General features: G+C 34.5%; 3 protein-coding genes across 8 annotated transcripts; 2 read left to right on the forward strand and 1 right to left on the reverse strand.

The window, feature by feature from the left end:
- Positions 1–265: 265 nt before the first annotated feature.
- LOC105232322 (hypothetical protein) lies at positions 266–16,789 on the reverse strand. Of its 3 annotated transcripts, none has more exons than XM_049461428.1 (4): positions 16,644–16,789; positions 1,028–1,255; positions 754–946; positions 266–680 (listed from the first exon to the last, which is right to left on the reverse strand). In XM_049461428.1, exons 2-4 carry the CDS (start codon positions 1,160–1,162, stop codon positions 394–396), a joined length of 615 nt encoding a protein of 204 aa, XP_049317385.1. In that variant the 5' UTR covers positions 1,163–1,255; positions 16,644–16,789; the 3' UTR covers positions 266–393. The 3 variants fall into 3 exon arrangements, with proteins under 3 accessions (XP_049317385.1, XP_049317386.1, XP_011212274.2); XM_049461429.1 differs by lacking the exon at positions 16,644–16,789 and adding an exon at positions 7,602–7,742; XM_011213972.4 differs by lacking the exon at positions 16,644–16,789 and adding an exon at positions 7,428–7,723.
- Positions 4,067–5,391, forward strand: LOC105232321 (uncharacterized). Its single transcript, XM_011213971.3, has 3 exons — positions 4,067–4,569; positions 4,639–4,831; positions 4,913–5,391. Exons 1-3 carry the CDS (start codon positions 4,390–4,392, stop codon positions 5,209–5,211), a joined length of 672 nt encoding a protein of 223 aa, XP_011212273.1. The 5' UTR covers positions 4,067–4,389; the 3' UTR covers positions 5,212–5,391.
- LOC109579963 (uncharacterized) lies at positions 15,519–25,709 on the forward strand. 4 transcript variants are annotated; one of them, XM_049461424.1, is made up of 4 exons: positions 15,519–15,996; positions 21,363–22,162; positions 24,779–24,971; positions 25,207–25,709. In XM_049461424.1, the coding sequence occupies exons 2-4, from the start codon at positions 21,596–21,598 to the stop codon at positions 25,518–25,520; spliced, it is 1,074 nt and encodes a 357-aa protein (XP_049317381.1). In that variant the 5' UTR covers positions 15,519–15,996; positions 21,363–21,595; the 3' UTR covers positions 25,521–25,709. The 4 variants fall into 4 exon arrangements, with proteins under 4 accessions (XP_049317381.1, XP_049317382.1, XP_049317384.1 ...); XM_049461425.1 differs by having other exon boundaries at positions 15,519–15,759; XM_049461427.1 differs by having other exon boundaries at positions 15,519–15,759; positions 21,437–22,162.

Below are 25,709 nucleotides of genomic sequence, written 5' to 3' on the forward strand. Positions count from 1 at the left end.
TGTAAGCAAAAACAGAAATGAACTCACGTAAAAGTGGGACTTTTCAAACCGAAGCAACAGAAGCAGATGTATATTCATGTCTCCTATCGTACCCCTGCGTAGTGAGGCCCGTATGCTCTCCAGTAGCACTGGAGATATACGACTGCAACGACATCTCTTGACAAAATATGAATATACTTTTTCGACTACCCAATATTTAGCAATCTACTAATCGAATTCTCCATAACGGTATCTAACAAAGTAAAATTTCAACAACACAAAATAATACAATATCATTTGTTCTTTAATTTTTTAAGTCACAACACGCTTCTAAATTCGAACTTTGTACAATAATCACATTTCCTTAAAAAGAAAACTTATTGCTTAATATTTAACTACTTAATTTCTAAACTATTAGAGCTTCCGCAGAAATATCATCAATGGTCCCCATGTGGTCAGCACCAAAACCGCAGCTGTCAAGTATTTATAGAATTTTTCATGCTCCTTTAAATTGCGCCGAAAGAAGCCTGTATTATAGCCGGTATATTGAGCCAGCATCGCAGTAACAAATGTTAGCAAACCGAGAAAGTTGTGAATGAAATCGTTAACTGCCGGCGACACATACTGACGATAACCCCAGGAGTACAAGCCCAAAGAGCCGGAGAGACAGTTGATCACAAAGAACACACAAGCAGCTAAACCTAAAGGCAAAAAATGAAGAATATATGTATTTAATAGTACAAAATATATATTTCTGTACACTTGTTTACATACCGAGTTTTCCATGCCACGAGCGAAAATGGTGTTCCTTTGGCAGTGATTTTTGCAGCGTACCCGCCACGCCTAAAATACCTCCAATCAATTGCAACCAAAAGTGCAGCATTGTCTTTGTATCGGAATGCAGCGAGCGTGTTAGCCAATTATTGTTGCAACGCACCATCATGCCCTCGGCCGAGAGAAAAACAAACTAAAAATGCACAACAGTTACTGTTAGTTTCCTGAAGGTTAACCAAATCGGGGGTTTTTCCAGTGTGATAGGTGTACTTACCCCAAGGGTACAAAGAAAGGCGTGTGTGGCAGTCTTTTGGAACTTCATTTGCGCACATTTCACCGACATACAAACTGTTATGGCCAAAATGAAGCATTGATTGGCGAGATTCCACGTGTAGCTGCTGATGACCATTGTGTTTTTGTTAGTAATAAAATTATATTTTCTTTTCGACAAGCTTAGTAAACGGAATGTTTTGATTTCGCAACTGTTGAAACGACACTGACGCTGAAATGAATGAAAAAAAAGTTAACTGTTAATTCTCATGTTATTACTACATATCAACTACGTGGTACGAGTGTCAATTAGATAGGCAGCACCTGATAAGATATACATAAGTATCATATACTATATATGGTACATAAATTCTAAGCAGCAACAATAAAATAAAGCAGCTGAAAGTTGATTCATTTCAAATATAAAGTCTCGTACTATTTAGATAACCGTACTGTTATCGTCACTTCCGTCAAAATTCCTCTCAGCCATGGTCAAAATTTGCTAACGCAACGTCATTTTAACAGGTTGTTCAACTTATGTTGTTGGTGTTGTTGTATCGTCTGATTTCGTTCAACTTATCGCTGGCATTGGTGTGATTTTTATTGCCCAGCCCCTTTCGCACCAGATGCGCCTCGTATGTAATCAAAGTCAACCATTTCTCTTTTCAAGTTCAAACTCTTGGTATTCACAAATATTATATACCGTGGTGACAATTTTTGAAAACAAAAAAAAGTAAGGAAGTGCTAAGTTCGGGTGCAACGGAACATTTAATACTATCAGGACCAAAACCAGCAAATACCGTATAGGGGGTAAATCAAAAAGAAAAAAGATACACTGTTATGAGTAAACCACGCTCCCTCAGTTTCATTGAGATTACTCACATATGTATTAGCCGATATATGCAGTACAAGGTCGCCCGAAAGTTCGATTATCTTTATATTAGGTATATGGGAATTAAAGGAAGTACTGGCCCGATACAACCCATTTTTAACATACAGATATACCATGGTCAGAAAAGTATTAACCTTGAATTTCAATTATACATATATCCAAACATTGACCGATAATTTCGATCGAAAGTCAACTATAGGGTATTGAACAGGGTCCTTAGTTTTCATTAAGTTACCTCACATACAATCACCAATCATACGGAGTAAAGTCAGTCGGATGTTCGAAAATCCTGATATTAGTTTTATGGGGGCCTAGATTAAGTTGTCGCTCAATTTTAACTATTTAAGTACAAAGATACGTTGTTATGAGTAAAACACGCTCTAATTTTCATTGAGATAACTCAAAAATTACCGATATATCCATCATAAAGTCATCTGGAATTTGGAAAATCTTTATATTAGAAATATGGGGGCTCAGGGAAGTATTGAGCCGAATCAACCCATTTACAATGCACAGAGTCAGAAGAGTATTCTGTCTGAATTTTTTATTATATATCCTATGCATTCACCGATATTATCGGGCAAAAGTCAACTATTGATACTGGGGTCCTTATAATCCGTACCGAAAGGCTTGAACAGTTTTAGTAGGGCTTGAGCAATTTTTGGCAATAAGGTGGCATACGTTAAAGGAAGTAATAGTTCAAAATTTTATACCGTTATATCAATTGCTTCCTGATTGGTGTACTGAAAAATCAAAGTTTCACACGAAATTTAAAAATATGTTATATGAAAAATAGGCGTAGTTGCAATCCGATTTAGCCCATTTTCACAATGGAGAATGTGAGAGGAATGCTATGTACTAAATTTAGTCGAAAACGGTCGGTGAGTTCCCGAGGTATGTGATTCACTAAAAAGTGGGCGGTGCCACACCCATCGTCCAATTTTTATCTCGGCTAACATAAAGCCTTCTTGTTCCATCTAAGACTAACGGCACTTTATATGTTTTCTGTTAATGGCGTTTTGTGGGCATGGCAGTGGTCCCATCTACGAATGTACTAAGGAACTAGCATACGAGTTATATGGCAATGATGTATGTAGGTAATGAAATTATCTATAAATTGTGTATATGGACTTTTTCACATAACCTCAAAATTTATGTGCAGGAGTCTCAAGTCAAAATTTCAGATTTTTTTTTTAAATGTGAGTAGGCTTTATTATTGCTTAACTCTCTACTGCTGGATGGTATTAAAAATATATATGTTACATTGCTATGGTAAACGTATAACCAAAGCAGTTAAACCAAACTCCTCATATGAGATCAAATCGCTACTTGTACAGGAGTGTAAAGAACGGCTACACCTCCCTAGAGATAAACTCAGACTACCGGCCGCATTTTACACTGGCCACTGCAAGCTGAAGAAGCATTTACACAGCATGGGTCTAGTTTCATCAAATTACGCAGATTGCGAGTTCTGCAACAAGGAACCAGAACACCTGCTAATTGACTGCACAGCACTATGCAGACGCCGATTAAGGTCCCTTGGATCCATGCTTCCAAATAAGGATTATGTCGCTTAGCTAACACCCAGCTGCAGGGTGGCGGTGCATTCGTCGTTTATCAATCAATCAATCAATCAATGGTAAATTTACTTAAAAAATAGTCCCACATTCCAGCTCTCTTCAGTAATTGTACACCTGCTATGGTCGGAAATATTTCTTGCACTTGGCCTACCGCAAAATTGATTTCTCATTTCGTTTTTCAACTCTACAAATCTAAAGCCTTCTCTTGTCATATGAATAATAATAACTTTGTTATCTTTAAACGTTTTTAAACGTGAGAAATATTTCCAAATTATTTATAAAAAATCGGAAAAATGCAGACTCGTATCATTTACGTGTGTTCAAACACCGCTTTTTCGACACATTAATTGAGGATTATTTTGGTAATTTATTTAATAGTTGAATGCGATTTTCACGAATTTCTCGATAACGTCTACAAAATTGTTAATATTTACTTTAATTAGTACGTGCATTTTGATATGTATATATGATATACATATGTTCATTTCTCTATGGACACTGCAAACACACGAAGGCATACATTGTGTAAAATGTTATCTTAGAAATCCTTGATAAGTCGAGCTACTTACTAAAGGCAACAGCAATAATTAATATATATATTTATAAATGCATACATAATATATAAATATTTATATGCTATTTAATATCTAACGTTATTTAATCTAAGACTTCAATTAATCACGTACGTGGGCAGACAACATTATAAGACAATATTTAAAAGTCATAATTTTTGCATTGAAGGTGAGAAGTTAATTAGCTGCCTGCCGCATCAGTCACTATACGGAGTCGCGGTACGAGAGTCCTTACAAAACAATTAAATTTTCAGCTTGAATAATTTTTAAGTGCATGAAGAACGCGCAGTTATAGAAAAACAAAATAATTTCTTACTTGAAAATGGGCGCAAAGGATTCTCAAGAAAGCCCACTGTGGTCAAGAATTTTGGAAAGAGTGGAAATCCTTATTTGGGTGGTTAACCAAGCTTGCATTGGTTTCGTGACGATATATATGTTTTGGATATGTATTTACCAGGACATGGATACCATGCAATTGCATGCTTTTCTAGTGACCCTTGGGGTAAGCGAATTTGAAACATAAAAAGTAAATCTACGATTACCCTAAGTGATTTTTTTTTAATATCTGCAGTTCTCCCTACTAATGGCCGAGGGTATTATGTGTCACTATAGCATCAACCCGCTGACGAATGGTTTTAAACGCAAAGCTAAAACCACCATACATTGGGTGCTGCTGGCACTCGGCGGTGGCTGTGGCGTGGCCGGCTGTCTTGTTATGATTGTCATAGTGAAATTCAAGATGGATCAAACTCATAATCGTTTAGGTAAGCTAGTAGGATTATATATACAAATAAAGATATATTAAACATCAGCTATAAATTTCCCCAACTTTTGTCTTCCAACAGGTTTTGCTGCATTTATACTCTGCCTCGTCAGCATGCTATCAGGCTTGAGTGCTCTGTTTTCGAACAATCTACGACGCATACTAAGTCCGTTATTTAATAAGGGCTTTCACAATTTAGTTGGCTTTGGCACTTTTCTAACGGCACTGCTTGCGCAATTCTACGGCTATGAGTTCTTCCATCACAGCATACTATGGTCCTTCGTAAGAGTATTGCAAGTGGTGACCCTTGTGTCGTTAGTGCTCACTTCAATTGGGCCTCTTAAGGCACTTTATAAGAAGATTACAAGTTTTTTCGAATGATAATCAGCACGTAGGTTCTTAATAAAGTAGCTGCAAGTGTTATAAGATTTAATAAGTATTATGCATTTTATTGTATTTATTGTTGTATTATACTATTTTTTATTGTTGTTGTTAATTGTTATTTTTAAGTAGTTTAAGTGTATTTGTTGTTTAGATAATAAAAGTGTTTTATTAATAGTATTTGATAAAAGTCTAGGCTTTGTACTTAACTAAGTTAATTGCCAGGGTTTCCGAAAATCAACGTTATCAATGCGGCTTTAGACCTGGAAAGGAGAATCGACATTCGAGGTGCAGAACTCAGTCGAGAAGGTACAATGTTCCATAAGAGTGTATAGCTGCTGTCGTATGCCGATGATATTGATATCATTGGCTTCAACACCCGCGTCGTTAGTTTTGCTTTCTCCAGACTGGATAAGGAAGCAAAACAAAAGGGTCTGGCAGTAAACGAGGGCAAGACGAAATTTATCCTCAAACAACAGTCACCGCACTCTCGACTTGGCACCCACGTCCCTATTGACAGTCATAACTTCGAAGTGGTAAGTAATTTCGCCTATCTTGGAACCAGCATCAACACCAACAACAACGTCAGCCTCGAAATCCAATGGAGAATAACTCTTGCCAACAGGTGCTACTTCGAACTAAGTAGGCAATAGAGAACTAAAGTCCTCTCTGGACGAACTAAAACAAAACTCTATAAGTCACTTATTCAATTATTCCCGCCCTGCTATTTGAAGCAGAGGCATGGACGATGACATCCCATGAGTCGACGATATGAGTTTTCAAGAAAAAGGTTCTGCGAAAGATTTATGAATCTTTGAGCGTAGGCCACGGCGAATATTCCATTCGATGAAACGATGAGCTGTATGAGGTATACGATCACATTGACACAGTTCAGAGAAATAAGAGACAGCGGCTGCGCTGGCTAGGTCATGTTGTCCGAACAGACGAAAACACTACAGCACTGAAAGTATTCGACGCAGTACCCGCCGGGGGAAACAGAGGAAGAGGAAGACCTCCACTCCATTGGAAAGACCAAGTGAAGGAGGACCTGGCTTCCCTTGGAATCTCCAATTGGCGCCACGCTGTGAAAAGAAGAAACGACTGGCGCGTTGTTTATAACTCGGCTATAATCGCGTAAGCGTTGTCTACGCCAGTAAAGAAAAAGAAGAAGTTTCCGAAGATGGATTATTTTAATATTCCTCCAATATAGTTTCGATTAGGCCACTTTTCCGATTTCTCCGTTTTTTTTTGTTTATTTTTTGCATAATGGTTCTTAAGGCCATTAGAAAAAAGGCTCCACTTATATTATTGGCGGGAAGTAAATTAAAGTCGACAAACAAATTGTATGTTTTATTAAAAAAGTTCATTTTTTTTTATTGAAAATTTGTATTAAATTTTATTTTATAAACATTTTTCTTTAATTTTGTAAATGTTCGTTAAATTTTTTATAGATTTTTTTTTTTAATTTTTGATTATTTTTTTTTACATTTTTTAAAACACCTATTAATTTTTATACTTGCTTTTTTTGCAATTTTTTTTATTAAAAAAAAATATTTATTTATTGAAATATTGTATTAAATTTTGCACAATCTGGTTTTTTTAATTTTTTGTTTTATAAAATTTGTTCTTTAATTTTGTAATTTTTCTTTTAATTAAAATTTTGTAATTCTTAAGTATGAATTAAATTTTTTCTAATGTATTTAATTTTTTCTTAAATAGTTTTTTATTTAATTTTAATTTTTTTAATTTATGTTTTTTTAATTAATTATTTTTTTGCCAAACAAGACACACGAAAAATGGTTTTTATTCTAAACGGAAGTATAGTCGTTTTCTCCTGTGTCGATCACTTAAAAAATATATCCACTAAACAAGCATTGCACTCTAAAATCTTTGTCTTCTAACCAAGGTAATAGTTTTGCTTGGAACCTTTCTAATTTATTACATTCTCATTAATAGCTGAGACTCTTTGTACGGATATAATTAAGTGCACGCTCAAAAACAGTTTGCGATCAATCACCGTTTTCAATGATCGTCGATCGGAAATGCTTAATGTCCGCAATAGTCAGCTGTTAATTACTTTCATATTTGGTTCGTATGACTTGCATTCACTTAAAGCGCCAAATGCTCATTTGCTTACACACGATCGCTCTTGTCACACACATATGTAAATATGCATTTTTAGCTCAAACGAAACCAAGGTCAACTTTTCTACTTACCGCTGACTGGTATGACCCTTTAATCAATACCTTTTAGTAGTTATTTATTATATTTTCCGCAAATTTAAACTAAATTATATTTTATATATCACAGTTTTTTATTATCACGCCAACAAAGCCACTTCAAATATAATTTTATGTTAGATTAAATGCTTTCGCGCACCAATGACTTACTCTTATTGAGTTTGTAACACGACTGAACTGACTTTGCGCTCCTTTCAAGCCACAAATATTCACTTTAAATTCATTTGCAACAATAAAGAAATAAAAAGCAAAATTTTTGACTCATTTGAAAAGCTCACTGCCGTCACGACCACGTTGTATGCATTGAACGTTTTCAAAGAATCGGCTAAACTTGTACGCAGAATTTCACGATACGAAGTGACGTCACGATCCAGCTTCATTGGGGCTAGTGAGCGCTGGATTGGTAAACCCCCAGCTATTTGGATGAATTAGCGAAAGTGTGCAATAAAACAACACAGAAAAACAAAATTGGTGACGTTATACACACACATATGTACATATGAATTGTATGTACATACGTTCATATATTTTGTGATAATTCTACACGATAACTAATTTCCTCTAGTGCTTATTATTTCAGCTATCAAATTATTTATTGCCTGTGAGAAAAAGTTACTGAAAACTTTTCAAAAATGCTACACTTGGCGTGAAAAGTTTATGCCAGTAAACCATCCGATCAAATTTGACTAGGACTGATCTATTTAAACTGCGAGCGCATGTTTTTTATGTTCATGAGAAGTTTGACCGACATATGTAAGTTAGGTTAGCTTATGAGGCCGATACTTACAGGTATCTTACTGGGTCAGCTGGTCCGTCCATGTCTTCTAGGTAAAACTGATGAGATGCCTTGCAAAGGCTGGAGTATGGAGAAGAAAGGGCCTGGATGTTTCCGCCTCACCTTACTCCATCTAACTTTGACATCTTGCGTCCCAGATTCTTTGCATTTCCGCATGAATGTCTAGTAAGTCCCCTAGAATTTCGACAAGATGATTTTTGCTAAGATCTAAGATGTATTGTGTGTTTTACAGCTGTTTGTTTACGATGCGAAAGCAATTTTTGCCGCGAAAGAACTTTAATCGAACAAGTTCTCTTGTAATTTTGTGTGTTCCAATGGAATCACGACTAGGGAATCGTTGCAAAGGTCGCAGAAGTATACTTTATCACGTAAACAAGTATTTCGATGACACAAAACATTTAGTGAAGGTCGTGAAATCATGAAAAACTTGACTCATGCTAGTCGTCTTTCCACTTCTGTTAATGACAAGGATCCTACAATGAATCGACTCGACATATTTTGGTTAATTTTTGGGTGTGAAACATGTCAATGCTAGACTCGGACCAAAAGGCGATACCAAAAATTTGTATTAAGAGGTTACATGGATTTCGTCGATCAAAAACTAAATATTTTATTCAAACTATTAATTATTCCAAATTTTATGAAATTTTCAGAGAAAAATATTCAAAACTCGGCCATCACAACGACGTTTCTGGCAATCCCTTTAAAAAAAGTGTATCCATGTTGACAGTAGAATATCTTACAGGAACATCAAAAGTAAAAATAAAAAAAAACATATTTTAATTAAGACCATAAACTAGGAAAAACAAAAAAAGTGAAAATAGTATTTCTCGCAGATATTTTTACAAAAAAAAAATTAAAATTTGGTGAAAATTTCTTGACTTTTTTTTAATAAAAAATCGTCGTTCTAGGCCTTGTAAATTATATCTCCAAGAACAGTATAAAATTTCATTAAGATCGGTTGATCGGTTGACCGACTTAGAAAATACAGTCCCTTAAACATTTCGGAGCCAATAATTCAAAAGGTATTTAAAGTCACTCTTTCTGGTAGTGTTATTGGGTATGTTTTCGCGAAAATAAAACTAGTTTCAGTTTCAACATTTTAAACTCATAACCATTTCAGAAGCTATCACTTTTGCTAATTATGCAATTTATGTTAGTATTTTGAGTGCTTAATCCTTTTAAGCTTATAAAAGACCTGCTTTAGGTATTAAGTCTTTAATTACTATGTATATACTATTACTATGTATAAACATTTGTTTACATGTATTGATCTAAAAAGTTTAGGATTTGCCAATTCATATTTATAAGCTCCGATTTTTCGTGAACTAAAATAATAACAATAATTATACAGTCATATACTTACATAAATCTCGAGTTGGCAAGTACAACACATTCGAATTTTGCTAATTATTGCGAAAATTAAACAAAATGAGAAAAAAATTGGAGGCAAAACACTCAGTCAATGTCAAATTGCATTCGCTTTGTACTCACAAACCATATTTTGAAAGCAAAATCGGTGCATATACACAAGTAGACATGTATGTACATATGTATATCCAAAATATATCATTTTAATTCATATTTACTCAAGACTAAGGAACAGCGCTTTGAAGCGCAATGATCAGCACATTCTGCTTGCAATAACTGTATAGCGGCAAAGTAAGTCAAGAAACCCAAAAAGCCATATTTAGAGCTGTATCTAACAGTGTAATTTAGGTACGTTTGCAGAAACTGAAAACATAACATTTTGTAATTTCAATCTTTTTTTTAAGCTAAAACTCACATTATCAAATCAAATGACTGAAATCCGCCCCTGGCGTTTTCTTTTGTATTTTTATCTATGCAAAATTCTGCGGTTCATTTAGAAATTCAAATTCAGTTCGGAATATAGAAAAACCCGAAAGTGTGTATATGGTATGCCCAAATTGCCTTTATCTCAAGTGGTGTATCTACCGCTCGAGTGTCTTGCTAATATGTATGTAAGGGGTGATCCATTTCGAGGTTCCCTACTTTTTAAAAGAAAAAACACAGAAACTTCAAATTTAATGGGAAATGTTTTTCGAAAGATTATTCTTTGGCATTTATTTTTATTATCTGTGTCAAATTTTAGCCGCGGCTACGTCTTAGATGGTTCATCCGTTGCGTCTAATTTTCGTTGACTCATTCGAGCATTTCGACTGGTAACTGGCGAATGACACGCGTTATGGTTTGCTCCAACCCTGAATCGAAGAGGGATTGTGCGCATAGACTTTAGACTTTACATATCCTCACATGAAAAAATCTAACGGTGTGATAACACACGATCTTGGTGAGCAATCGGCCGGCCTAAAAGGCGAAATTATCGGAAGTGTTATCTCAATAACTCCATGGATTAATGCAATGTGTGGAAAGTGGCGCCATCTTGTTGAAACCAAATGTCACCGAGATCACGAGCTTCAATTTCAGTCATCAAATAGTCGGTTATCGTGCGTTATTTTTTCTGGATGAAACTTCATTTTACTCTTTGTCCGAAATGCGTGCACATACCCATTGAGACAGAAATGGGACTGAATAAAATTCTAACTTTTCAAGAGCCCAATAAGCGGAGCGTCGCCGCTTGGAAAGGTCGAGCGGCTTCAGTTCTTGCACAAGCTGTATTTTGTTCGATTTCACTTAAAGGTCGCGACGTCAGGTTGCTGTGAACGGCGCCGAGTCGACTCTCTATGACCTTCGTGTACACTCTCAGCTACGGCTACCATATTTTCTACACTTTGTGCTGGACGTGGTCATATGTATTATACGATTATGTTGACCATAAGTTGAGCGAAGCGCGCGAAACACATACAGAACGTGAACGTAAGTTTTTCCATGATTAAATGCCAAAAAATACTGTATAAACATAACATAACAGCGTGATCTGTCAAAAGGGGCTTTGAAAAAAGTACATCTATTTGGATCACCCGTTACATATGCTAAAAGAGTTCCATCACCTTGAAATTTGTTTTTATACAAGGTGTCTCAAAATTAACGAGATTGAAATTTGCAGTCATTTAATTTCATATTTCGATCAAATTTCGAAAGAAATTTTCGAACTGAGCGTGATCTGTAACTATATAAACGGTAGCAATTTCAAATCTTGCGTTCATTTTGGAACACCTTGTATTTAATTCCACTCTTACGTTAGCTTTGGAAGACTCTTTAAAGCGATTGCGATTATCACAGGAAAAACACAATATCGATATTTATAGCTTATCAAAAAACGTGCACCAGAGACGTCCGCCAGTTCTCAAAAGTTTTCGATTGATGATTATTCACTTGTCACAGACGGAATCTTAATGGTACTCATATTTTTAATTTTGATAACCAAATACAATTCAGTCGGTGACATTTATCGGTTTATTGTTGGACATAAAATAATTAAGACAAACAGACGCATGTATAAACCTGACCTTTATAATGGAAACTGGTATAGCTGACCGTGAAAATGAAGGAATCTGCATAAAACTTGATAATTAAACAATTAACGTTTTCTTCTTGCGCCAACCTTTTCAATCAACCAACGAACGCTTCTTTAGAAATGGGAAATCATTTCCTGAAGATAGCGACTTCCGTTTCTAGAAACATTGATGAAGTTAATTTCGGGCGGTGAAAGAGCTAAAGCTCACCTACTTTGTTATTAAGATAGTTGATATAAATACTGCGAACAAAATATAAATTTTTTAAATAATCTCTATCATAGACAAAGATTTTCTGACGGTGATCCCTCGGTAGACGAACTATCCGTTAAGCTTTAGGGCTTAGAAAGTAAATTAAAAGGGATATGGCTATTGATTTAGAACGTAGGGAAAAGCTTTTATCTTTACCTTAACGTTATAAATTATTGCCATCATATTCTAAGCCAAGTAATTTACTTTTATTTATCTACATGCATACATATGTATGCATAAATATATATATCATATGTGAAATCGGACAGTTCATGAGAACTACTCACACTATCAAAAAATTAGTTCAGAAGCTAAAAAGTTCAATGACAATCTCCCTGTTTTATTGTAAATATTTATATTATGACTTTGCTTATTACTACACCTGCACGTGCATAAAAACCGGTTTTTGAGATTAACACTTTTTCAGTTTGTAATCACACATATTACATCCACACTTGATTAACTACTGAAAAATGTACTTAATTGTTATTTCCTAAACGTTTTTTTACAACACTGGCACGATTTTTGTAAGAGGAGAATAGGATTATCACTTAATCTGGGTTCCTTACACGCATTTTACTTTTTTCGACAAGATTCAACCTAATTCATTCTTAAAATTACTAAGAGAATGAAAACTAACTGTATATACATAAGTATAAGATTGCTTTGACACAATAACTGAAGCCGACATACCATTTGAAGAGCCGTAGAATTGCCGATTGGGAGCTGGATGACTTTCATCGAAACATCAGCTTCTCAGATGAGGCCTATTTCTGGCTTAAATGACTCGAATATAAACAAAATTGTCGCATTGGTTTAGTCTAATCCTCGTGTAGTTCAACAGACGCAATTGAATCCCAAAAAAGTTGACCGTTTGGTGCGGATTGTGGTAGGGCGGCATCGTCGGCACTTTAAATTTTTTTCAAAATGAGACAGGAAATGCCGTTGCCGTCAATTGCGAGCATTTTAACATGATTTTGACTCCATTTTTTTAGCGGAATTTTATTGAATCGAACGATTCCTAGTTCCAACAAGATGTTGCGCTATCTTTACAATCAAGTTTCCACATGGACATGAGTTTAGCACTTCGTTATATTCGAGATATGCTCGAGCCCAATGACCACAAAGGTCATGCGATTTAACGTTTCTAGATTTTTTTTGCTGGGGGTATGTTAAATCAATGGTTAAGCGGGTGGAGATATGCAAATAGAGCCGTGGTGGCCATTTGGTACACATTTTGTTGAAATCATAATTACAAAAAATTATCTGCATAGCAAAACGAAACAGTACCCATTTTGATTAACTGAGTGTTTTATTTTAATTTGACATCACGTCGTTCTTGTTGGTAGACCCTATACTTGCATATATGTACATACAGTTGCATATGTATGTATATTTCTAAGTCTATTTCAATTCTTTTCTGCTTGGGTAAGCAATTGCAATCCTAACATACATACGTCATATATATGTATGTATATATAGTATATTAATTTACTGTTCTCGTATAAAAATATTCGGCGGCTACAACAACAGAGCAATATTAAGTTCACAAGTCTAATAGAAACCACAGATATTGGATCTGAAAATACCTTTAGTTGTAGCCCTAGTATTATAATTCATTTATTATACCCTGAACAGGGTGTTTGCGCTTGAGCAAAGTTTGCAATATCTAGAAAGAAACCTTAGACCCAATAGAATCTTTATGTAAGTGATCAGCATGACGAGCTGGTTTAATTTACCCATCTCCGTCTGTATATACACGACTAGTAACTAAATTTTTGAGATATTGACCCAAAACACATCCTTTTCTCCCAAAAGAGCCGGCCATTTGTAGGAACCGCCGAATTCTAGCCTTTGTATGGAAAACATTCCTATGATATGACGAAATATCTTCACGTAACTTGAGTCATTGTCGAAGGCAAGGCTAGAATCTCCGGACAAATTGTTCAGATCGTACCACTACAGCATGTAGCTGTCATTCACGCTGACTGATTCCCTCATAAAATATGTTTTTTCTTATGTGACCATCTTGAATATTGGTAATCTCCAACAACACGGATAGAAAGAGCCATTAACCATTGGCTGTTTTTCTACATACATAAATACTATATAAGTATGTATGTAGATGCTGCAAGAAATGCAGCTGTAGAGGGTATATTAGCACCGGTGCAGCCGAAGTTAATTTTTTTCATATTTTTCAGTTGTACTAAGGGAAAATGCAGTTGAACTTTAAAGGTTAAGTTATTGGTATAACCTTTGCGGTGGAAACGCTCCAATATCGCCATCATAGATTGTATTTATAGCTAAACAAAAAAGTGTGAAATATACTAAGAGATGAAAACGTTCCAAATACCTAGAGGTATGTCCAAAATGTGATATTTACTACATGAGTAGCTTGCCGATTAGTATTTGAATGTTCTCATATAAAGAGAATTTTATAACTGTTAGGGTTAAATTAGGAGTATACACTTTTGATATCTTGGTCCCTAAACACGAGAGAGAGGAGTACTCCTCTCTGAGATTATTTAGATATGCTTAATATCTTATAATGTACAATTTAGACACAAATGATCTTATTATTTAACTATATATAAAAATGCTTTGATAACCAAGAAAGATGTTAATTATTACAATTTTGTATTTTTTCGATTACTGCATTATTATTTTACAAGGTCACCGGTGATCACGACAAAAAACTACTCCCAGGTGACAATGTATTACCGGTGCTACACGCCTAGTCTAAAGCGCAACATGTATTTTTTTGCTTGGTACCCAGGAGTAGATTTTTGTCGTGATCACCAGAGATACAATTGGCAGCCAACGTGTTAAAGCAAGGGTGTTCTCTACATTTTTTGGTCACCCCTGATTTAGAATTTTCATATACATACCTTTGTTATGCAGAATTTTGTATAAATTTTATAATCACAATTTTTTAGCTTGGCGGGTCGAAATATTATCGATAAAAATAAAATAGACCGGTATAATCAAATTCAGATAGCATAGAAACTCTCTTTTAACTTTGTTGCGAATGGATAAATAGACTATGGATTTTTGATTTCGCTTTCAAATCACTATGGTAGATATCGTATTGAAATCATCATATTCTTCTATAATTCGGAATGAGTCGATGTTACATCTTCTGATTCTGTCATTCTTGGTTGTAAGGAAATAAGCATTATCCTTTTTTACTGGTACTCTGGAATACTTCATATACATAAGTATCTCCTGGTGAGAATCACTTGACGGTATTTTATTTCTTATTGTTATCTGTTCTTTTTCGTAACATTTTTACTGACATTGTCGCAACACACCTAATGCAAAGACCTGCCGCCACATGTGGGTAAATCCCCACTCAGCTAAAGTATGTGTAATTTTTATAAAACCCGATTGCTTGTTTGTTTACATTCTACGCTTATGTGTAAGCATGTCAGTCTGTGCCTTATTCTTATTACTATTTTTGCGAAAACTTGTTTGGGTTTTATTTAATAAGGTTAACAACAAAGCGAATCGTTTGGCTTTTGGCGAGAGAGATCGGCGGCTGAGATCTGGTGACTCGCGAAGCTTATTAGTGCACTTGCAACAGTCGCGGTGGGTGGATGAGCAATATTTACATAATATAAATATTATTCAATTTTTACGTTTTTATTGTGGCGTGTAAATGTAAATTGCTCTGCTCTCGAATAATAATCTAATAATAATATTTTTATTGGCAATACATATTTGTGTTAAAAACACGCGGCGAGCGAGCTCTTTATCGCGTGTAATTGTGGGAAATCCACAATCTTTCGTCGCGCTTATCAAAAATTCTGTGAAAATATCACTTGTATGAGATATGCACAATAATAGTTATGATATACATACATAAGTATTCCATGGAATTGCGCTATATTTAAATAACGTATATACATTTAAATATATCGTATAAATGTGAGTGTGTGTGTGTCCAGTGCAAATTCGTTATAAAATCGTTATTGTGATATGAAGCATATAGATAAAAAACCGTAATCTAATTACTGTTATTTAGCAACAATATTCACCAATATCCACCACATCTTCAGAAGTTAGTATACAGTAGGATTCTCAATTGCTGAAATCTTCTGTGCATTGTTTTATATTGGGTAGTCGAAAAAGTCTTTTCGTATTTCTAATCAAACTACAACTTTTTTATATTTATACTAATAAAAAATTAGCAAATATGCACCATTTTGGTCAACCACTTTTTGCTATTTTTCCGCTAGAGACATTACTGCATCAGAACGGAAGCGAGCGAACTATTGTTGTGCTACACGAACTGATACAGCATCGTCTCCGTAAACTTCACAAATTTCATTGGTGGCTTGTGTGGCATTCTTATCTTTTTTATACAAAAATTTCAAAATATTGCGAATTTCTTTACTACCTTCACTCATTTTTGAACAGCTGTAACTTTTTTTCAACTTCCCTTTTCAAATCTCACCTTTTCAACACACAACATATGATACATACGACACAATGTGATTGGTAGCACTGGAGATATACGACTGCAACGACATCTACGACAAAATACGAAAAAACTTTTTCGACTACCAATAGAATAAATAATTAAATCGAAATAAATCATAATCCCAAAACTAAAAAAAAGTTCTTCCAGTTAAAAAAAAAAAAAAGGTATCCCGTATCACGAACTTAAAGCCGATCGATCACGCATAGTTTCTTACAATATTTTACCTTTCACTTCACTTTGAAGATATTTCCTTCAATTTCACAAACACTTTTAAAGTAAAATGGCAGAAAATTTACAAATATTCGAAATGTCGGAAAACGGTGTACACGCGCCGGTTGTTGGAAAAAAATGAGACCGCTCTAAATAGTGTGAAATTTAAAAAACAAAAACAACAACATACATATACATATAATGAAATTGAATGTATAATTTTGTATGAAATGAAGCATCAAGCTTAAAGCGATCTTTTAGATAACGAACTGTGTATTCGGATAAACAAAAATGCAAATTTTATTTACTATGAGTATACTCGTACATATGTACATATGTATGTATACATATACACCCCCATTGTATTTGTATATAGCACAAGATTAGCATATGACGCCTCGTAAGCTGCCCATTTCTTAGAACTCACCTACAATAACAATTTTTTCATTTCTCATGGGTGCCATTGTACATACATATGTACATACATTCAGTCTATATGATGTACTCTTGCGACTCTCAGATGTACCCACATTTCTATTCATCTTTTGCAAAATTGAATTCGTTTCGCTGTAATCATTTGTAAAGCAACAACAATTAAACACGTGACATCTTTTGTGTGCTGCTTAGTCTAACGCAAAAAACTTACAATTTCCTTGGAATATAATATTTACGTATAATGTATGTATGTATGTGTAAACACTGAGTAACAAATTTTTTAATAGAAATATGTATTTCCTGAAAATACGCACCATGGACCAACATCGATCATTTTTGAAACCAAAAACAACATAGCAGGATGAAATCTTTCTAAAGAGGAGATAAAATTACAAAAACGAAAGGAGTAGTAACTTTCGGGAAAAGGACTCTACGCTTGCGTAGTTGAATTTTAAGGGTTAAAAATTTTATATTTTCTTTGAAAATATGCTCGGGTGCTCTGAAGTCGGGAAGAAAGCTCTCCTCTTGTGTTGTGGAATTTTAAGGGTTAAAAACGTTACATCTCGACTTTCAGCAAAACTACGTGTTGTATAGAATAATCTTAAACAGTCAAGTTGTAGGCTTATGTTAACACTTTTTTGACATAATATCAAAATTTATGTGAAAAATTCAAACTACCAAGTTTTCGGTTTTTAATTTTTATATAATATTTTTCAAAAATTGCTTTCTTTCCCGAAATTTTATTTATGTGCCACAAACTATAGTTTTTGTGATTTAAAATACTTCTTTTTTGACTTCATATTGATTTAGTATCGGAAAAATACTCTAATTTTAAATCGAAAATTCTGACTTCAAAATATGTTTTTTTTAATCGACAGACTATATGCTTGTTGAAATGTCTACTTTATACATTTTTCAACACATTAGAATATTTCAACATCTTTTAAGACAACCTTAAAATTCTTTGGTTGAGTTAAGGAGTTACATTGGTTTCCACGGGTAAAAAACAGGCTTTTTTCAACAATTTTTTCTCTGCACTACACTACTATCAAAGAAATTCTAAAATGTTTGGAAAAAAATATTTTAAACTCGACCATTGCGACGCTATTTCCGATCATCCCCTCAGAGAAAATATGTGCGCGCGTTGGCAAGATAAATCCTTACAGGTCATCTAAAGTGCAAAAAATACGTGTTTTAATTAAAGCATTAACTTAGAACTTGGACAAAAGAAACAAAAAAAATGAAAATTGGATTTTTAGCAGACATTTTTACAAAAAAATAAAAAAAAAATTTCAAATAGTTGATACCGAAAAAAAATCCTTCGTCTAAGTATTTAAGAATTGTATCTCAAAAACCTGTATACAATTTCATAAAAATCGGTAGAGTAGTTCTCGAGAAATCTTGCCAAGAGACTTCAAAAACATTTTTCCGGAAAAAAACGCGTTTAAAGACGGCGCACTTAGCCTAGCTAGCCTCGAGCGCCCAAATTCTCATGTCTGTATCTCCGAAACTATTACTCGGATCAACTTGAAAATATATAACAATATTCTATAGGTGTTGTAGAATTTAATAAGATAATAAAAAAATCGTTTTTTTGAAACCCGTAAACCCATGTAACCCCTTAATTTCTCTAGATTAGAATAATTTGTGAAAGAAAAAGAAACATTTGCAATGTCTCTAGATTGAGAACAATTCGTGAAAAAAATATACAAGTTTATTATTCCGATAAATTGAAGAATGAAAATATAACGATAACATTCCGCTACTTTTTGGTTCGCATTTGACAGCTGTGACATAAGATAAACAAAACGTATCACAACAAACAGAGCTATAGTATATGATAAAGGACAATCTATAGATTTTCACGTATTTTTTTCAATAAAAACTTACTTGTTTTTAAAATAATAAATGTGTCACTGCAAATATAAAAATCAATCGCTTAATTTGCAATTAGCTTGTTGGTAGGTTCAACAAATTATTTAATTTAGTTCTCCGAATTGTGATCGCTGAAACTTCCCTTTTTTTGTATACTTTTGAATAAATTTCACTTAACGATTTTACCAAAATATTCCAGTTTTTGTTAGCAGTCCTTATGATAATTTGACGGCTGAGAGGTTTACTTTGCCACCTCTTCTAATTGATATGAGCGAACGCAGCTTTTGTATTCAAATTCTTGATAAGGTCAGTAACGCTGGAAATGATATCACTTTGAGGGTATTTACAGTTAATTTAGGGCCACTACGTTGTTTGTGGATGATTTATGACCATAATCTGCCTCATTACCGTTGTCGTTTCCAAGTTGTAGTCGTTGTTATCGTCGTTTTGTTCTTAAATTTTGTATTGTAATATGTATTGGAATTTAAAATAAAATTAAGAAAATATGGTAACGCTCAATTGCACCTTTGTATCGGAAGTTGTTATTTGTTGTTTTGCAGAAAATATTTGAACCATTTTGTTAATTTAAGTATAATAGGGCAATAATAATAACTTCTCCAGTTGCTATAAGGAAATTGTCCGTTACAATAATAAAAAACTTTAAAAACCAGTTGTCTGATTTTTATAAACTAAAATATTTTATTAAAAAATAATTATTTCAAATTTGAAAAACGGAAGAAGAAACCAAAAATTGTGTTTAATTAATAATTTTTTTATTTTTTTTTTTATTTTTTCCGGAACCCCGTTCAATAGGGCTTTTATCGCAGTGTCCCATACTCTCATAGCTGCTGAAGACCACTTTCTTTTAAAGTCTTAAATCCTTCGTTTAAGCCTTCATCTCACTTTTTACTAAAGCCCAGTATCTCTCAATCGTCCCTAGTTCTGGACAGTTAGGTGGATTCGCATCTCTAGGTACTAAAATCACTCCATTCCGTTGGAACCACTCTAAGGCTGTTTTGCTATAGTGACAAGAAGTGAGGTCAGGCAACAAAACGTGAATACTTAGATATGAGACCAATATCTTTTGTAAATATTTCTTCACACATATTTCGCTGTTGATTGTACCCGATGTAATGAATGAGCTGTTTCTTTTGCTGCAACTGCAAATTGCCTGCCACACAGTAAATTTTTGTGGAAATTTTGGCTTTGAGTTTTTCAGTAACATTTCCTCGATAATAGGCTATATAAAATTCATATCCAGGTATCTGAGAAAAGTCCGCTAAAACGTAGGTCTCGTCATCCATTATGCAGCATTCGAACTTCTTAACAAAAACTGTCGTCAGCTTCTTAGCTTGTTGTTTTGCGGTTTCGTTCCTGACGGCGTTCCTATCCGAAAATTTCTGTACCTTGAACGTCTTCAGCCCAGCTTCTTTCTTCGTCCTGTGCACGAAAGATTCAGAGGATCCAGTCTTCCTCGCCAATTTCCTGTCCGAAATGATTGGATCTTTCTTCGCCTTCTCACGATAATGTGGCCCCTTCTGTTTACCAGAACTCTTTTTCTTATCAATACGCTCATCTTCCTTAAAGCGTTTAAAACGCAACCACTGCGGTATCGTTTGATATTATTTTTAATAATTTCTTGTTAAATAAATTTTTATTGACTCTAACGAACGCATAAAATTTTCTGGCAATTATTTAAGACCTACTAAGGCATTTTTATTTTTTATTTTACATTTTCAATTGCACAGTATGGAAAATATGTAGCAGAGTTTTATTCGACGCAGTCAAATTTTTGAATTTAAAGTTCTTCCATGCCTTAAATATGTATATGTGTACATACATACATAAATGTTAAACACCTTCATAGATAGAGAAATACAAATTTTATTTTCTTTATACCAACCCAGCACCCCATAAAAAAATCTCGAAATACAATGATTTCATTTCCTTTCTTTAAACCTACGGAGAGTTTTTTCAAATGTAGCACTAAAGTTTCCAACTGCTTCCTGTTAGAAATTTTCATATTCACCTCAAAGGAGCGCTTTCAATTATTACAACGCCAAAGAACTACTGTTTCTATGTCATCATCATATTCATTTCAAAATGGGGAATTCCAATATATTTTTGATAAATGTCGATAACGCCAACAGGAATGCCACATAAGCGTACTTATTTCGTTTTAGTAATAACTTTAGAGACAAAAATCCCACTAGTAGTAACACATTAATTAAATTAATATGGGGGCGGTATTTTGTATTGGTTATAAGTTGTTTATGGATCAGGGCTATGGCAGTTACAGCTTTTTAAACGTTCAACAGCGTTTGCAGCGTGATTGTGTGTATGAAACCTTTTTTTTTTACCGCCGCTTTGATCAGTGCTTATAAGAATTAAGCATTTAAGTATACATCTTATCAATATGACAGTTCGTCACTTCGTGAAAGCGCCCGGAGTCGTAAAGCTTTAAGCGTCAACTATTTCGAAATTTTTATTTGATAAGCACAATAAAGGAAGAGAACACTAAGCAGCTCAATAAAACAAAAATAATAAATAAAAATACAACTAAATAAATTATCAAAATAAACGATCGTTAAATACACTTACTGCACGAAAGCACGTATACAAATTTAAAAACGAGCAAATCTATTATACATCAAAAATGTTGACTTCAACGGAACGTCTCGACGCAACGATCAGTTCAAAGCACAGTGACTATGGCAGCACAACGTTAAAAAATCGCGCTCCAACAACTAACGGTCAAGAATCAACAGCCGAAATACACATTGCGACCGACGCAGCTGCACTAGTATCGTGCGAAAAGAACAGTGATCACATTAATAGTGACCAGTCAACGGAGCATTATCATTCCAGTGACAGTGCGGCAGCTAGTGGATCCGATCGCGCCTATCAGAGTCGCTCGAACCCGCTAACAACTTACACTTCAAGCCTCTTTGCCGCTGCGAGTAGTGTTTCCTCGCCGTCGCGTTTTCAAACACGCCAATCCCGTTATCCGCGTTACGCCTACAGTAAAATGGATTCGTATATCGATGAGAAGTCCACCGCTCCGAAATCCTTTTGGAAGACGGCTAGATTTCTACGTTTCGAAACCTTTCTATTTATTTTGAACCAAATGTGCATTGGTTTTGTGACCATCTACATGAGCTGGCTGTGCATCACCAAAGGTTTGCAGAAGACCCCACTGCATGCGTGGTTGGTGACACTCGGAGTAAGTGATCGAAGTTTTTTAAAAATATTTAAATTTCTTACATATAACGTTGGCTATTAATGTGGTGCGCGGATATGTTAGATACGTTCGGTTTAAAACAGATTTTAAAATTACTAACAAAAAAACATTCTGTAAGCACAATAATTCATTCATTGCTTTGATAATATTAAAAGATTTTAAAAAATGTTTTGAACACTGTGGTACAGGATAACCTTGTGGCTTTGACAATTAACGGATTTGGAAATGATTTATTCGCATTAATAAAAGTGACTTAGAGCATAAACATTGGGCGTGTCGATTTACTGTGAGCCAAAAAAAACGGAAAAAATCGTGTATGCGGGAAATGTTTAACGGATCATTTTGAAAAACTTTGCCTAAGAGACTTTGGGTTTAAAACTGGTTTCAAACCAGCGATTTTTAAGGTGAAATTTTTTAGGGATTACAAAAATTTCTTCGTGTGTTTTTGAGATATCCGAATGAAATTTAATACATACGTGTTTTTAGACATTCTATTGATCTTTTGTCAAAATCGGTCAGATCGCACAACTTCGCTTTAAAAATCGCTGACTCGAAACCGGTTTTAATCCCGTAGCTTTTTAAGTAAAATGGTTCAGTATGAACCGTAGAACATTTCCAGCATATGCGATATTGTAGAAAAAAATCGACCCACCCTAATGAGCACCCTGTTATAGATCATCGTTTTGTGATAAGAAATATTAATGATTGTGGTAAAGGTTAAAGATTCTGTCTGAAAGTCTTAAGGATATTCATAGTCAAACATTTTATAATAAATTTAGAAATTTTTCGAAGACCAGCAATTAGTTTTATACATATAGCATATGGTCTGATAAAAGAAATTCATTATTTTTGTACAAAATTCAAAGTTATATTTAGCACAGTTGGAATAATCCGATTTATGTCAAGTACGTCCATCACCATTTTGTTCGAAAACTTGTTGGCATTTTGTAAGTATTTTCATAGCGCCTTTCTCATAGACACTCATGTCTATGGGCAAAAAACCGGGGAATTTTCCACTAGCCATAAACAGAAAAAAAGTAGTAATCAGTTGGCATTAGGTCCGGACTAAAAGATGGATGGTTCCGACTGTAAGGGGATGGACCCTTCATCGATGTGTGTAGCATGGCGTTGTTCTGAAACACAATCCCTTCCCATTGATTAAACCTAGCCGTTTCTGGGAGAATATTTCCTTCACGGACGGCAAATTGTTGCCTGTACAAATCCGTATTAAGAGTTTGGCCTTAAGATAACAGCTCATAGTAGATGGTTCTCAGCCGATCTTACCAAAAACAAGGTAAAACCTTTTTGAGTATCAATTCTGGGTTGAACACCATTTGCGCTGGCACACCACGATTCGACAACCATCTGTTTCCTTTGAGGTTGTAGTTAGAAGCCCACTTATCATCACCAAAAACTCTCCGCTTCCGAAATGGATGGATTTTATTGCGATTAAGCAGCGATTTGCGTATGAAAATTCGGTCCAAGAAGTGTTTATCCGTTAACTTCTTCCGTTAACCTTCTTTTTGTATCCAGTCTTATTTTTAAACGGATTTTCATGCAATGTTTCTAGGTAATAGAATCAGTGATTGCCTGAAGGTCGATCTCTACTATTTCCATAATTTCATCGATATTTTCGACAGTTGAAAGTAAAATTGCGTTTGATTTGGTATTACTGTGTCAGGGCTATAAAGATTATTAAAATTTTTAGGTGCTTGGCTTACGTTTTCGTCTTTATTGAAAAAAAAAACTTAAAATTACGTGTTTTTTCTTTGTTGGTGTCCATTTTTGCTCAACTAATATTAAGTCAAGCGCCCATAGTACCGTCTCAGGAACTCTCTGTAGTTTCAACAACCGCAATAATTACAATTTTAGTCGCAATAATTTCAACATTTTTTAATAAAATATAATTAAAAATTAGGTGGCAGCACTTCTCAATAATTTTTATTTGTTAAACTAACAATTTCATTGCTGAGATTATTACACTTAAAAACTAATTTCGTAGAAAACATTTATTTTTAAATAATTTAAAACATTTATTTTTAAAATGTAAACAATAAACATCAAAAACATATGCATAACTAAATTCTATTAATTTCTATGTGTTAGTACATTTAGTATATCGCTCATTTTTCTGCAAGACCGGCATAAGTAAAAAAAATACGATTCGCCAGAAAACGCGTTTAAAGTTTTCAACTTACTACAACCTTACACGGTGACTCCAACCTTACACCTCTTCTCAAGCGAAGCATATAAGAGGTATTCATATGAATTTTTCACTCAGCATGAAGTATGATATAACGAACAATTCTGCAGCATTAACTCAAAAATCACGTTTTTTGAATTATGCCGGTCTTGCAGCAAATGAGCGATATGTCAAATAAAATTTTATAACCTCCACTCATACGATAACATGAAATACATTTGCGATTTTTGTGCATGTGAGTGTCTAACTCACACACACTGTGCGCGGTTAGCGTCGTAAAAACGATCGCGTAAAATGATCACTCACATTAAATGCCTAAAAGTATGCAACAAACACATACGAAATTTCTTTTACTCTGTTCTAAATCCCCGAAATTATCGTTTCTGTTCGCCTAGTACTCACTGTTGATGGCCGAAGCGGTGATGATACACTACAACGCCAATCCGCTGACGTCACACTACAAACGGCATGAGAAGCACACAATACACTGGGTGCTGCAACTGGCAGGCGGCGGACTGGGCATGGGCGGTACGCTATATAAATGCATACAGAAGGGTTTTCTGCTATCGAGCACGCATGGCAAACTGGGTGAGTAGCTGCGAAATAGTTCTAAATAAGAACTTTATTTTATTTCACTTATTTAAAAAGTTATTTGCACAAAAATACAAGTGCCAATTTATTACTTTCTTAATTTTGTTATTATTGTGTAAATATTAAATTATTTTCAAATAATTTGCTGTTGCTCAATTTATACAAATTTCTACTTTAGAGACAATTTATTTGGTTTTACTTATTGCTTCAAATTTTCCATATTTCTCCAAAGGTTTCGCCTCATTCATCTTCTGCTTGGTGTCTTGGCTAAGCGGTTTAACCGCGCTTTATCAGCTCAAAATGAAGGGCTGTGTACGTCCATTATTTAATCGCACATTCCACAATTTGATCGGCCTTACATGCTTCGTACTAGCGCTTCTAGCTCAATTTTATGGTTATCAAACGGGTTTCTTTATAAGAGCTCACCCAGATGGATCCACTCTTCCCATTTGCATGAAAACCATAACGCTCATTTCGCTGGTGCTCTCTTGTATTGGACCAATAAAAGCGCTGCTGCAGAAGATACGGATCATTGTAAGAGACTAATATTTCATATGTTTATTGTGGCCATCGGTCTGCATTTGGACGTCCTCATACTATATATAAATTATATATTTATAGTTTATAAAGTGTAATATATTTGCATATTCCAATTTTTCATTACATTCTCTGTAAAATTGTATTCATTATTATCATTTAAATTAATATAAAATAAATCTGAAATGCTCAATTTGA

The sequence above is a fragment of the Bactrocera dorsalis genome, unplaced genomic scaffold (assembly GCF_023373825.1).
Source record: "Bactrocera dorsalis isolate Fly_Bdor unplaced genomic scaffold, ASM2337382v1 BdCtg031, whole genome shotgun sequence".
Taxonomy (NCBI): Eukaryota; Metazoa; Arthropoda; class Insecta; order Diptera; family Tephritidae; genus Bactrocera; species Bactrocera dorsalis.

What these genes read in the sequence shown, in the direction of transcription:
- LOC105232321 (XM_011213971.3), top strand. Translation starts at nt 4,390, where the DNA reads ATGGGCGCAAAGGATTCTCAAGAAAGCCCACTGTGGTCAAGAATTTTG. An exon ending in CTTTTCTAGTGACCCTTGGG is followed by an intron (nt 4,570 to 4,638) that starts GTAAGCGAATTT and finishes TAATATCTGCAG; the next exon opens with TTCTCCCTACTAATGGCCGA. An exon ending in TCAAACTCATAATCGTTTAG is followed by an intron (nt 4,832 to 4,912) that starts GTAAGCTAGTAG and finishes GTCTTCCAACAG; the next exon opens with GTTTTGCTGCATTTATACTC.
- LOC105232322 (XM_049461428.1), bottom strand. Translation starts at nt 1,162, where the DNA reads ATGGTCATCAGCAGCTACACGTGGAATCTCGCCAATCAATGCTTCATT. An exon ending in CCTTTCTTTGTACCCTTGGG is followed by an intron (nt 947 to 1,027) that starts GTAAGTACACCT and finishes GTGCATTTTTAG; the next exon opens with TTTGTTTTTCTCTCGGCCGA. An exon ending in CTCGTGGCATGGAAAACTCG is followed by an intron (nt 681 to 753) that starts GTATGTAAACAA and finishes TTTTGCCTTTAG; the next exon opens with GTTTAGCTGCTTGTGTGTTC.
- LOC109579963 (XM_049461424.1), top strand. Translation starts at nt 21,596, where the DNA reads ATGTTGACTTCAACGGAACGTCTCGACGCAACGATCAGTTCAAAGCAC. An exon ending in CGTGGTTGGTGACACTCGGA is followed by an intron (nt 22,163 to 24,778) that starts GTAAGTGATCGA and finishes CTGTTCGCCTAG; the next exon opens with TACTCACTGTTGATGGCCGA. An exon ending in GAGCACGCATGGCAAACTGG is followed by an intron (nt 24,972 to 25,206) that starts GTGAGTAGCTGC and finishes ATTTCTCCAAAG; the next exon opens with GTTTCGCCTCATTCATCTTC.